The following is a 14,354-nucleotide window of genomic DNA, read 5'->3' as shown; positions in this document are numbered from 1 at the left end:
CTTTCATAAATGTTAGGTCCATTTCTCCACTTTCTTTGGATTTCAAACGGGACATGAGAAACTGCACCACCTTCTCTGGACCTGCAGCGCCTTGCACTTGGCCTTGTTAAGCCTCATGAGGAGATTCCCACAGGCCCACTCCTCTGGCCTGCTGAATCCCTCTGGATGGCATGCAGAGCGTTGCTCCTCTCTGAACATGAGACCACAAGAAAAGACCTTGCTCATCATTCCACCAACTTCTAACTTCTGGCAGAGAATGATCCTTCTGCTGCACTGGAGGGGAGGGAAAGGAGCAACATGGGAAGCAGAGATAGCAGCTCTGGTTAGACTCCAGAAGCTCTCACACTGTCCCTGTACCATCTAGAGCCACCTCCCTCCCTCAATTTCCCAGAAACCAGGAAACCTGAGTGGTTGTTAAACCAATATTCAACCCAAAACTTCAATAATATGAGTCATACTAAAGGGTAGGGCACATTTTGAGAATCAGATGGTACATCTGTATTTGTGACAGGTGTCTAGACTTCCATTACAGAACAGAGAGATCTAGCTGACATGTATCTCCATGAAGCCTGAAGTCAGGTATCTCAGATTACACATGAACCCCATCTCATATGTTTGGTGTATTTAATATGGGGTGATAGGCAGCTAGTCCCTATCTCTGACCCCAGAGCTGGGAGCCTCTTCCTAGGGATTCCTTGGGTGTCTCTGCTCTTCTGGGAAGTGCATCCCATGCACTCCACTCAGAGGCAGCACAACAGACTGAGCTGCTGCCTGACAAATGGAGTGAGGGTGACAGCTTCCTCACCCTGGGGAGGGCCTGATGGGAGCCCAGAAACAGGTCATGAACCACAGCACATAGGATGTTTTCAAGGAAAGCAAAACCTTACCCCCTTAAAAACATTCTCTGATTCCCTCCAGGGGATAAATTCCTCTACTCCATTTTGCTGCAAGTAACTGTGTTGTGTAGCTGAGATCTTTACTCCTTTACAGTGAGCTACAAAATAAGCACATTACCACAGGTCTTGCTTCCACAGTCCAGGGTCTTTCCCTGTGTTTACCAGCCAGGAAGCAGTTTACTTGTGGCATGCAGCAATAAATGCATCTGGCCATTCCCAGAATCCCTCAGTGTTCTTGTCACAGCCACAATGGTATGAATTAAAATGCCTGTTCCTTCTTTTATTGCCCTTGAGGGGAGGAAAATATTCCTGAAGGTTATGGTTTCACAATGGATTGGCTTCTTTTCTTCCCCTCGGAGGGGCCGGAGGAGAGGTTGAGTGCAGCCTTCTCATGTGGAACATCTACTTTTTCTCCTCATTGCCATGGTGACTGAGCCACTGGCTGGTCTGGCACCGAGAGGTGCTCAATGACACCCAGTACCAGGGCAGCAAGACAGAGGACTGGGAAGAGACAGGGGAAGCATCCTTATTTTAATGTTTAATGGCCAGTGTTTTCTGCTGGTGAATTTTCAAAAAATAAGCCATAAATCAACAATATCAGCATCTGTCAGACTTAACCACTGTTCTCCAATAACTCAGTTTTGAGGACTGCAAATATTGCAGTACAGGTTGCCAACTACGTATTCAGAAACTGTAATAGGTATACACAGAATACACATTAATGTAAGTGGCTTGCTCTATCTCAAACTTATTCTTTTTGTAATATGAGTCCCATGCAGTAATAAACAACATGAATTTCATCACCTCCACGTCTTTAATCCTATTTCTGTCATGGTCTCAAAATCATGCTGCACTGGCATGAGCCAGAAAAAAAAATTGCTTACAGCTGCAAGAACTTGCAGGGAAATGAGCTCTTTCAAAATAATGAGCTATTAACCCATGGCACTGCTGTAGAGGCATTGCAGTGGTGTCAGCCACTGGTGTGTCAATAAACAACAAGCCAAATTAGAAGCGCATGTGAATTTGTTTCTGTAGATAATTCTTCTTTGATATAAACTGGAACAAGTCTGAGTAGCTTGGATGAAAACACAGTTGTGCTGAATTGGGCTCGAAAGAAAAGAAAGCAGAGGCCCTCAATTTAGGTTGTCTCCCTAGTTAGCACTATTCACATGCTCATTATTTGGGACAGAATTGAGCCTGCTCAATTGTTCTCCAGAGATATTTCTGGAGGAAGTAAAATCCTTTCACCAGTTGGGAGAGAGGGGAAGGAAGGCAGACTTACGGATCAAAGGCCGCTAGCAGGAAGTTGAGCAGCAAGCTGATGGATTGCTCCACGTTGATCTGATGGGTCGTCGGCATCCGCTTGTTGAGCTGGTAGAAGATGGTTGAAATCACAGCTTCCAGGCGAGCCACGTTCAGTTCGATGCTGGGGTCCAGGTTGTTCAGGGCGTTCTCCCGCAAGGCTTCTATCACATTCCAGATGTCCACCAGGTGCACTAGGGGACAGGACAGAGAGACTCAGCTGGGAAAACGTGCTCCTGAAAGCAACTGAGACAAAGAGTCACCTCCTCCTACGGGGTGGGGAATAACACCACCATGTACAACATACCTCATGAATGATTAAACGAATTAATGTGTTTTCCATCACCAAATATTGAATCTGGTGGAGGAATGAGCAAATAAAATTAAAATCCGTTAATAAGCAAACAATATATTGATATTACTAGTTGTAATGAGTACAACCTCACCTTGGGAAATCATTCCTCATTATATAAAGTATTCAAATACAAGTCCGTATTTTAAAGAAATCACTGAAAGGTAAACATATGCTAATTGTTTTTCTGAACCATGCCTTTATGAATCCCCATTCAGAAATTACTCTTAGATATTAATTTGCATAGCAGATGGGCTTTTCAGAAGATCCTACGAATACTAAGTGCTTATCACATACTGATATTTTGAAAATTCTTTTCAGCAATTTGTATGGAAAGCAAAATATTTCACAGAAACATAATTGTTATTGAGTCATGGTAGAAAAGCTACAGTTAAACAAATAACACATAATGAAGTGATCCTAAAGTCATATTTTGTGTCATCTAAATATATTTGCCAAACGATTTTTTAAATCTCTCTCTTTGATGGAGTCCTGGTCTAAGCTGAATTTGATGGGGGCTGTTTTTACCTAGAAGGACAGCTTAAAGGACAATCTCTGCTCACCCTTCATATTGTACCCAAACAGAAATCTTGTTTGCATAGCACTTATTGTGGCAGTATGACTGGCTTGCTGTGGATTGCCATTTCCAGAAGAGGTGGACTGTGCCAAAAATAAAGAAAACGCTACAGTAATTTAAAAATTGGATTTAGTTCAAACCTGAACTCAAAGGTTCATCCCTTTATCTTATGTATTACCTACTGTCCTACTAAAGTGTCAATAAAAAACAAATCAGGAGCCTCAGGGTGCAAATTCTTTTTTTCATCAGAGAAACCACTGCACAGTTCTCATTACACAGCATGGGGATATGTCTTATGATGTATCAAGAGCTACCTGTATGTGGGAGGAGATTTGTTTTTTGGTGGATAGAAAAACTTAATTTAAATCCTTCTCATTATATTTTTACTTGATTGGTTTGCAGGTGCTGTCTGCAATGTGACATGATGGTCTGATGGCAGGGAAATGTAAGCTGATAGTAGATGGATGATGAAATGAGATACATTTTACTTAGTCTAGAATTTTGCCCTATGATTAGGTTTCCCCTCTTTTGCGTCAGGACTAAAAAGCCTCCAACACCCTGCTAGTGCATGTGTAAGCCCAAAGAGGAAGATACACCACAGATGAGCGGTAACAGCAGCAGCAACTACTTCAGGGACTAGACAAGGTACTTTTCCCCTTCTTCTTGCTGTTCCCTAGCAAATAACTGTGAAAACCTAGAAGATGCAGTTCCATTGTGACACCGAAGTACTTATTTTATCTCTGTATTAAAAGGAAACCTCTATAGGCAACCTTGTATGCTGGCAGGTTGCCTTCAAAATGTTATCCTGAATTAAGCTGATGTACTGGGTTTGCATGGCCAGGTTTAGGTAGCAGGGTGCTACAGGGGTGGTTTCTGTGAGAGGCTTCCAGAAGTTTCCCCCATGTTTGGCAGAGCCAATGCCAGCCCACTCCAGGATGGACCCACTGCTGGCCAAGTGTGCACCATCCAGAAATTTCTCGAGGAAGTGGTAATGCCTCTGGGATAACATATTTAAGAAAAATTTAAAAAAGGGTTTTGCACAGTTGTAATTACTGCCAGAGAATAGCAGGGTGAGAATATGCGAGAGGAACAGCCCTGTACACAACAAGGTCAGTGGAAAGGAGGGGGAGGAGATGCTCCAGGCACTGGAGGTGACATTCCCCTGCAGCCCATGGTGAGGCAGCTGTGCTCCTGTACCCCATGGACATCCACGGGGGTGCAGAGATCCACCTGCAGCCCATGAGGAGCAGGTGGGTGCCTGAGAGAGAGCTGTGAACCTGTGGGAGGCCTGTGCTGGAGCAGGGTCCTGGCAGAGACCTGCAAACCTATGGAGAGGGGAACCTCCAATGGAGTAGTGTCCTTGTAGGACTTGTGACTTTGTGGGGGACCCGTGCTGGAGCAGCCTGTCCTTGAAGGACTGCACCCTGTGAAAGAGTGACCAGTGCTGCAGCAGTTTGTGAAGAACTGTTGTCCACAGGATGGACTCTGGCTGGAGAAGTTCACGAAGAACTGTCTCCCATGGGAGGAATCCCAGGCTGGAGCAGGGGTAGGACTCCTCTCCCTGAGCAGCAGCAGAAACAACCTGTAATGAACTGGCCATAATCCTCCTTCCCCATCTCCCTGTGCCACTGGGGCAGAGGAGGTAGAGCTTGTGAAGGAGGGAGGAGTGGGGGAAAGGTGTTTTTGAGGTCTTATTTTACTTCTCATTATCCTGCTCTGATTTCGTTAGTAATAAATTCAGTTCATATCTCTAATTATAATCTGTCTTGCCTGTGATGGTATTTGGTGGGTGATCTCTCTCTGTCCTTATCTCAACCCTTTGTTTTATTTGCTTCCCCTTCACCAGCTGCAGAGGGGAGTGATAGAGAGGCTTTGGTGGGTGTCTGGCATCCAACCAGAGTCAACCCACTACAGCTGGGTGGGTGGAGTATACAACCTCTGAACTCTTCTGTTTGTTTTCTAGCTGGTGGAAGAGCAACTTCCCCATAAAAAATCTGGCATAGGTCTCAGATCCTTTTAATGCAGTCATTCCCATTCCCACTCAATCAGTTTTCACTGTCACAGAGGTAATCTGGATAAATGGAAGATGAATGATCTCCAGGAAGACAGCTGGCATGTAATAACTGACCCTTTCTGGGCAGCTTCTCCACATGGCTCAGAGGCCAGAGAATGGAGGAAGTCACCAGAAAGCAAGCCATTGTCTGGTCCAGGAGAGAAGGGTTAATGAGCATTCCACCACATAAGGCAGCCAAGGGAAGTACCAGAAATACAGAGCAACGTGCCAGAAGATGCAGGAACAGGCTGGACCACGTGCATGTATTTTGTGGCGGTACTAAGAGGGAAGGCCAGGCAGAAAGCAAAAGATGAAGCCTGATGTTTCCCTCCACGTCTATGGCCATGGTGGCTGTCTCTGGTCATTCAGACCAAGCAGATGAAGAAGGTGCTTCCAGCAGCAGTTCCACCAAGTTGGCTTCCAGTTATGTGTGCAAACCATCAAACATGAACTATAGAAAGATAACAATGTGAGAAATTACCAGGCTTAACAAATTGCAAAAGACAGTCATGCCATATGCAGGTGGCTCACCTTGACTTGAGGCTACACTAACAAGAGAGCAGTCCAAGAAACAGAACAAACAGGGGTACCAGCACTACTGACCAAGGCAGAAATTATTAGGACAACCTTATAATAAATATTGAATAAGGATGTAAAATCAGCAACATTAGAGCTGGTGGGAAAAGAATAAACAGGGACAGGCTGTTTATCTGGGAGTGCATGAGCGTGGTAGTGGAGAGTGGAAAAGGGCATTCTGAAGGGTAACAAATCATGTCATCAGAACTGCTGGGGTACCTTTCAAGCAGCCTGTGCAGGAATTGTTTTGACCATACATGTTCACTTCTGTAGTCACTGGAAGCTGTGATGGTTTCCCTAACCTTGATAAAAGGTTACCCACGGAGGAAGAACCAGACATCCAGACTCCCTAACAGTGAGAATTTCATGCAGTAATTAAACTGTAATTGCTGTAGCCTAGTAGTGGAAAATTCTTGAATAAAAGAATATGGAGGAAAAGAGATGGCACTATGAATAAGGCTGAAATGGGGGTTGGTGTCTTTATTCATCACATGATCTAGTACTGATGTACTGATACTATCTGGCTATCAGATTTTAATGTGGGATTTTTTGTTGTTTTGTTTTCCTACTGATATTATATTTCTCATAACACACTCACATCCAGAGTTAGTTTTGATCATGGTCTTGAGAAGGAAAATGTCCAGAGGCTAGCAGACATGGGACTAATAACATCAGTATACTAAACACATCTGAGAGAAAATTACTGGTTTTATTGTTAACTCTAACCTGAAAGCCTCATAAGCTCCCCTGATGTTCATTGGTATGCCAAAAAGGTAGGGCACAAGACTAAGAAAATGACTTATTGGAAATTACACAGCTGTAAGAGTTCCCTACCCACCATGAAATATTAGTCTCAAGGAACTGCTCTGTATTTGTGCTATAAATAATTTTACTTGGGCTCTTTTTTTTTCTACAGAAACACTTTGGTTCCACTTGAAGCTGAATAAACAACAATCCTACTGCGCTATTTTATTTTGCTTTTTATTCATTAATTTTACATATATCTAAGAGGCTGAGAAGTAATATTTCCTGGAGGAGGAGATGGAAGATGGACATGAGCCAGACATTTAACAAGAACTACTAGTTTTGAAAATACCTGCTCAAATGTCTAGCTCCAAATCACAAGCAGAGTTTGTTAGGCTGCTGTACAGATGACTGGAGTCTCTGACCTTTACTCAAGTCAGTTGTTATGGACAAGAATCATGCAGCTAAATTAAATGTAAAAAACTAAGTGTCTACTGTTGACCGGTGAGCAAGGCTCCCTCTCATGTCAGTGAAAGAAAAAAGCACCTTAAAGCATCTGTTGGGAGACAGGTGGGATGAACACTGCTTTGAATCTGCCCATATGTCTTCACTGACCACAGACAAAGCCTAAAGCAACATGTTTACATGAGACATGTAACCTCAGACCTGGTAAAGTTGAGTTGAATATCACACCTTCCTCCTGAAACATTAAGAAAATACGTCTTTACTAGTCTGACTGCTACATGACCTAGAATAATTCAGGTTTTATATAAAATATGAATAATAAATACTTCAATCTGTATGAACAGCTATCAGATCCTGTCACAGTCACTACCTTTCACATTGCATCGCTTGACCTTGTGCAGATTACATTCAGGTGTAGTGCCCTACTGATCACCTTGAATTCTATGTTTTTTTTAAGGTTACTCACATATTAAGCAAACTTTTACGTACTATATCATGCTGCCAAGTCAACCTGTCAGGATTGGCAAAAGGGAAGGTAAAACACAGGACTCTGCAAGCTCCACTCGTTTGTACTAATAGAAATTTATGCCTATAGCTAATGTGGTATCTGTATTCTTTTCAATGTAATAACAGAATGTCAACCTTGCAAACTTTGCATAAGCCTACATTCCTCCTCTTCTATCCATTTTCCATAATACCTGCTATGCTCATTTATTTATTTATCCATCCCTGAGACTGTTTTAATCTCACTGAAGAAGGCATATCTCCTTACTTTGTTTGCACAACACGTAGTGCAATAAACCCCAAATCTGATTTCTACATGCTACTATGATACTAACAAGAAGAGTTTGCAGAGTAACAAAGCAGCATATAAATGCGGGAGAGCCTTCTCTCTCCTAAAATCTGCCTTGAATTCCGTCAAGAGACTAACACTCCAAAAGTTTGTTTTTGACTTCTAATTGCTGTTGTTGCTTTTGTTGCCTTGCCCACATTTCCCACTGAAAAGCGAATTATGCCTCAGCATGTGAAATATGCCCCTTCAGAAACAGATTTGGAAAACTAGAGAAATCTGTCAGTTGTTTCTTCAGTGCCAGCAGATGATCACTATGCAGTAGGAGTAAAAGCTGCTTGTATCTAATGCCTGTGTGATACAAGGCAATCAAAAATCATGAAGCCCAGCCAACCTTCATGGACCCTTCAGAAAGGCCTCACGCTCTGTAAACAGCACAGCTACGCAGGTGTAGATCTCACTCATCTGCCTCATGTCTGAAAAAAAATGTAGGCAATCTCCATAAGCAATTGCTAAACTACGTTTCCCTTTAGATTTCCTGTGAAGTGATTTCTAAAGTCACAGCTAAGATAAAGCTCTGCATTGTTACATCTTCTATGGTGAACACTGTCTGCTAATTTAACTTCTATGACATTATGTAATATTTAAACAGCATCATAGGAGGTTTCATATTTGAGCATGCTCAGTAAGAGACATTAGTGAATGTAAATAAAGTTCAGTGTCCGGACAGAAGTGGGATGACACAGATGAGGAGCATTACAGATGGCTGCCATTCACTCCACAGTAATCGCTACCAAAAAGTGCCCTCTTTGAGGAGACCCAGGCTGAACTGCAGAGAATTAATATTAATGCATGAAAATACACTCCAAATAGCAAATGTTATTTCCTTCAGTGGACTCCTTCAGCTGTTAAAACAACGTTTGGAGAGTGCCTGTTGCCAGCGCATTGAGACAGAACTGATCAGTCTCTCCCTGCAGGATGCAAGGGTGGATGAACATGGCTGGCTCAGTTTGAAAGGAGTTTTGTATTCTCCTCAGTTTTCAGATACCTTCAAGTTTTACATCCTGTCCTTCTGCCTTTACCTGTGTTCAGAATACCTCTTCCTTTTACTTTTTACTACTTTTATAATGAAAACGAGCAACTAGTATTTACAGTGCAGAATTCCATCACCTACAACTCTGTCAACAGGTCAATTTGTGCAAGAGATGTACCCTGGATACATTTAGAGAAAACAGACTTTAGCAATCTTATGTTGCTCATTTGACACACGTGTCAGTTTTACTGATCTTGATCCTCCCTCTTTTCTTCAGGTATTTCCTAGGTTCTTTGTTCTTCATCTTCAAAAAACCAATGTATTTTTAATTTATTGTAACAAGTAACTTTAATTTATTTGCAGTAAGTAATTTTCTCTTTGGTAGATACAGTATCTTAATAACCAAAATGAGAGAGAAGAGATGGACTACACTCCCTTTTTTCAACTCAAAGCAAAGACATTAATATTTACTTATGCAGTGAAAAATGAATTTTTCTCTCCATCATGCAATTTATAATTATGGAAAGGCTGTGAGATACTAATAATCTTGGATATATCACTAATCTCAAACGAGGCAGATTACTTCAAACATCAGCTGTCAAGAAATGATGTTGCCCTAAGCAAACATAAAAATGAAAAAACTGTAGCAAAGTTTATCTTCTAAGTAGTAAAAAAAAATTAAAAAAAAATAATAACAGTCTGTGCTTAAGCTTTCTTACCATTAAATGGATCCACTTATACAAAAATTCTCATCTGTTCTATTTCATTTTTTTGTATTACACCTGAACCATGAACTTCACAAGGTTACCTCTCCATTTACTACTAAATGAACATGGAAGAGGAGACTACATTTTATCAAACACAGGAAATGACTAAATTAGGACTCTAACAATAAATTCAAAATTTATCTAACATACAGTAGGTCTAAGTAAATATAAGTTAAACATGTTCAAATGATAGTTAGGACCGAAATCCTCCTTGATGTATTTTCCTTTATTGGTGAATACAGGAAAAACTTTAAAAGAAATATTAATTTAAACTATTTCCAATATTTTACTATACATTTCATGAAGATTTTAGTCCAGAAAGCTCTTACACACATGCTTGAGTTTAAGCATACTTGTACTGTCATTTGAAATCAATGGCACTTGACTGTATGTCAGGTATTTCAGGTGGATTCCATTAAAAGGGAAAGATTTATGCTTCCTTGTCTAACAATCCTAAAAATATTATAAAATATCTTAGACGATTCTTTTTTTCATTAGAATCTATGAACCCATCAAAAATAAGGGTATTGGAGCCATTTGTCATCGCTAAGAAGCCCTGGGAAGTTACTCACATTTTCTGTTTGGATCCTCTCTCCTGCTGCCAGGCAGGTAACAGAGGACTGCCCGAGGTGTGTTTTTCCTCTAAACTACACCTGTTGGTGGCCAAGCTGCCCCTCAAATCAGTCAGCTGTAGTGTGATCACTGAAAGCTTTACCTGCACACCCCACCACTACGCAGATCAAAGTGCCAGTGATGAAGGCTTGCAGTTTTTTATGCTCCATGGGTACCAAATTATATGAAAAAGAAAGTTTACCAGGGTGTTGCTTCTGCTCAAGCTAAGATGAGGTACTCTTTGGCAGGGTACACTTGGTGACAGCTGTCACTCTACACAGCCAGGGACATCCAGACTACTTATAGCCCAAATATCTGAACCTTTGCTCAGTCTGTACCTGGATATGTCCTGGATGTTCCTGTTCCTGCTCCCATGTCTCTCAGGCTTCTCATTTACCTCCCTTGCCCACTGCTACTGCCAGGCAATGTTCATACAGCCCAGTGATTTCCACCACAGCTGGGCACCTGCTAGGCAGCTGCTCCAACTGTTCAGCACCTTCCTTAATGACCTGAATGATGGGACAGAGTACCCTCAGCAGGTCTGCAGGCGACACAAAACCAGGAAGAGTGACTGATAGGCCAGGGCTGGGCTGCCACTAAGAGGAACCTCACTAGCCTGAGAAATACGCCAACAGCAACTTCAGGAAGGGCACCAAATGGAAATACAGAGCACTGAACGTCGAAAGGAAGAACCCCATGTACCAATACAGGCTGGATGCCCACCTGCAAGACGCACTGGAAGCAAAGGCAGACAGCATCCTCCCTGGCTGCACTGAGCAGTGTATTGCCAACAGGTGGAAGTGACCCTTCCCCTCGGCTCTGCCTTGGTCACAGCGAAGATCATGAAGGGACTGGAGCATATGGAGAGAGACTGAGAGAGGTGGGACTGCTCAGACTACAGGCAGGCAGGCTCAGGAGGGCTTTACAAGTGTGTATAAACATCTGGCCACCATGATTAGAGGGATGAAGCACCTCTGCTATGAGGAAAGGCAAAGACAGTTGGGACTGCTCAGCCTGGAGAAGACAAGGTTTTGTGGTGACCTAATTGCAGTCTTCCAGTACCTGAAGAGAGCCTTCAAGAGAATTGGAGAGGAACTTTTTACAAGGGTATGTACTGATAAGACAAAGGGGAATGAGTTTAAACTGAGAGTAGGTTTAGATCAGATATGACGAAGAAATTCTTCACTGTCAGGGTGGTGAGGCACTGGAACAAGCAGCCCAGAGAAGTCGTGGATGTCCCATTGCTGGAAGTGTTCAAGGCCAGACTGGATGGGGATTTGAGCAACCTGGTCTAGAGAAAGGTATCTCTGCTCATGGCAGAGGGGTTAGAACTAGATGATCTTTAAGGTCCCTTTCAACCCAAGACATTTTATGATTCTATGATCCAATGTAAGGGAGTAGAGAATATGGAGCCACACTCTTCTCAGGGAAAGGAAAGTGAAAGGACCAAAGGAAACAGGCAAGAATTAAAATACAGAAAAGCGTTTAAATGTAAAGAAAAGATTTTCCCTGTGAGGATTTTCAAACACTGTGATAATGCCCACAAAGGCTGTGGAGTCTCCATCCTTGAAAATAATCAAACCTGAACAAGACAAAACCCTGAGCAATCTGCTGTAGCTGACCCTGTTGTTTCCAGAAGTCCCTGCCAGCCCCAGTGATTCTGTGATATCCTTGTTTAATCATGAACCTATACTGCAAAAACAGTAACTCTTATTGGAAAGGAACCAGTGTTGCCCGCTGACTTTTCTCTAAAATCATTACTCAAGTAAGCTGTGCTCCAAGGCCCTTTCCTAACATGTCATAAATAAAGAAAACACAGAACCTACCCTGAGGCCTCTTGAATGTTTGAGAAAGAGTCCTCCACATCAAGAGGTTTTGTGTGAGGTGTACAGCAGGCCTTCACAGCACTGTGCGTACTCAGGTATTCCCTTTAGCTTTCCCTTGATGGCCAAGGGATTTCAGAGAGAGGCCATGGTTCCCTTTAGTTCCCAGCCAACTGCATGCATTCCTCCTCCTCCTCACCTTTTTGCCTGTGCTGTGAGACTGCACAGGTGTGTGGTACGCACAGACTCAGCAGGAAGCTGGAATAAGGCTATCCACTTCTACCTGCCCATCTCAGTGGCGAGGAGGAGTGCCTGTTAGGAACTGAACATTTAGATCAGCCTACAGAAGCAGCTTTTCCTGAACCCATGGGCATATGGAGTAAGTCAGCTGCATTTGGACTCAGTGGATTCACACACATCACCTGTCCATGTGATGCCACATGGGACAAGTGATGTCCCAGCCAGCAGCAGCTGGCTTGTCTGTGCATGTGCCAGGCAGCTGCACACTGCATGCAGAAAAGACATTCCTGGGGGGGTGCCAAACCTGGCTGCTGGGTGTCTGGAAATCTGCAGGACATGATGTGTACAACTGAGGCACAGAAAATGTAGGGAAAGTTTTAAAGGCTCCCCTGTCTGCATACCTGGGCTGGCATCCCATTATATTCCACCTATGTTGTGCCCAGAAGGTAAAATCAGTTATTCTAAAACCTCCTGGGATTCTCATCACTACAGCACTTTGGTCAAGTGTTACTAATGAGGAATAATCATTAGGCTAACATTACACTGAAATGTGGTCTTTTCACTTTTAATATGGTACCTGACAAATCCACCAATGTGTATGAGTGTGTAAAGATCTCCAGTAAAATGCCTCTCTTACACGTTAATTTAATTTACAACAGAAATTGCTTCTTCCCCTGCTGTCAATTCCTGACCATCTTGTCTCACCTATATTTAACCTAAGCCTGAAGGGCTCTCTGTGGGCGGCAGAAGCCATCAGTCTCCCCAAGGAGCAGCACTAATGACAGTCAATTCTGCAAAAGGGAACAGTGGGTGATCCACTCTGAGTGCTGGGCTGGGAAACTGTTGTCATCTACTTGTCACCCAGATGCTGGCAAAGTGTTTTCTTTTTTATAAACGTGCTTTGAAATTATTTATTTGAAATGATGACTGAAGTATGACATATATAAAATGAAATAATAAAAAAATCTAACTCTAAGCTTCTTAGTGTTTTGATGAAAACCAGGAAAGAATTAAAACTCTGCCCTGTTGCTAAGAAGTCAACAACAATGGTTTAAGTCCATTGATTACACGTAATTTTCTTATTTTAAGAGTTAAGCATATTTATGAATTAAAGACCAACAAGCAAATAGCAGAACTGTGGCTATATGTATTCCACAGTCAGAAACTTTATAATCACCTCCTCTGCAGAAGACAATGGTATTTCTAGACAGTGTCTCTATTTTCTTGTGATCCCACTATAAAACTATTTTAATAACAACAGCTTTACTTGTGGCACTGTGTGATCAGGCCTCAGTCTGACTTAATAGTTCTTTCAAAAGGGTTTTGCAAGTGTCAGCTTTTAAATAGCTAAAGAACTCACGAGGTAACAAGACTTGGTCAATAGATATGTACGATATACAACAGCTTTCTCATTTCTCTTAAAAAAGATCTGTTTGCCTTACATTTGAGTTCTCAGCTCAATCTGTAAAATATAGAACTGGCGAACCTGACAGTGCATACAGCAACCAAATCATGGAGACTTTCAAAAAATGTTTCCAGAGGAGAATCAGAAGCCACGTCTAACCCTCCTACTTCGGAGATAAAAGCAGAAGTTCAGAAATTCCTGAACATACGCGGAGGAAGCCACAGGGCGAGAGGCTGGCACAGCTCAGATGGTGTGCAAGAACGCAAGACACACGGGCTGAGATCTGCGGCAGCCGGCGGGACACGCGGCACGGGCTCCCGGCGGCCGCGCTCCTCGCCACAGGATGGCACTACTGGGTGGATTTTAAACGCAGCCACGCTCGCTCCAGCGTTTTAACTCTCTTTTGGCACAATGCCAAGCGAGACAGCGCCAATCAAAGGCGGTGCATCCCCACCGCTGTCCCCCGAGAACGGCCTTGTCTCGTATTTAGCCGAAGCAAGGCTGTGTGCGTGGATTTTCGGCTGTGTGGATGTCCTGTACCGGCGATCACACGTGGCAGGCAAACAATGCCAAACCCGTGCGGTGGAAAACGCACAATGTCTTGGTGTTGGATGCCCTTATTACAGTGATAACATCTTCTCCAGCAGTATGCTTCTTCAACTGCCAAGTCTGACTTATACCACATCTTTCTTTCATCAATAATTTCCTTTTTTCCCTCT

The 14,354-nt window shown here is 42.8% G+C and overlaps 1 protein-coding gene across 18 annotated transcripts in view; it reads right to left on the bottom strand.

The window, feature by feature from the left end:
• Positions 1–14,354, bottom strand: part of DTNA (dystrobrevin alpha) — a 223,487-nt gene that overhangs the window by 65,138 nt on the left and 143,995 nt on the right. For all 18 annotated transcript variants that reach the window (XM_048329114.1, XM_048329116.1, XM_048329115.1 and 15 more), the window contains one exon: positions 2,179–2,392. In XM_048329114.1, coding sequence (XP_048185071.1) covers positions 2,179–2,392 — 214 coding nt within the window. The remainder of the gene's footprint in view (positions 1–2,178; positions 2,393–14,354) is intronic.

This window comes from Corvus hawaiiensis, chromosome 26, assembly GCF_020740725.1.
Source record: "Corvus hawaiiensis isolate bCorHaw1 chromosome 26, bCorHaw1.pri.cur, whole genome shotgun sequence".
NCBI classification, from domain to species: Eukaryota; Metazoa; Chordata; class Aves; order Passeriformes; family Corvidae; genus Corvus; species Corvus hawaiiensis.
This window is presented reverse-complemented; position numbering and strand designations above follow the sequence as displayed.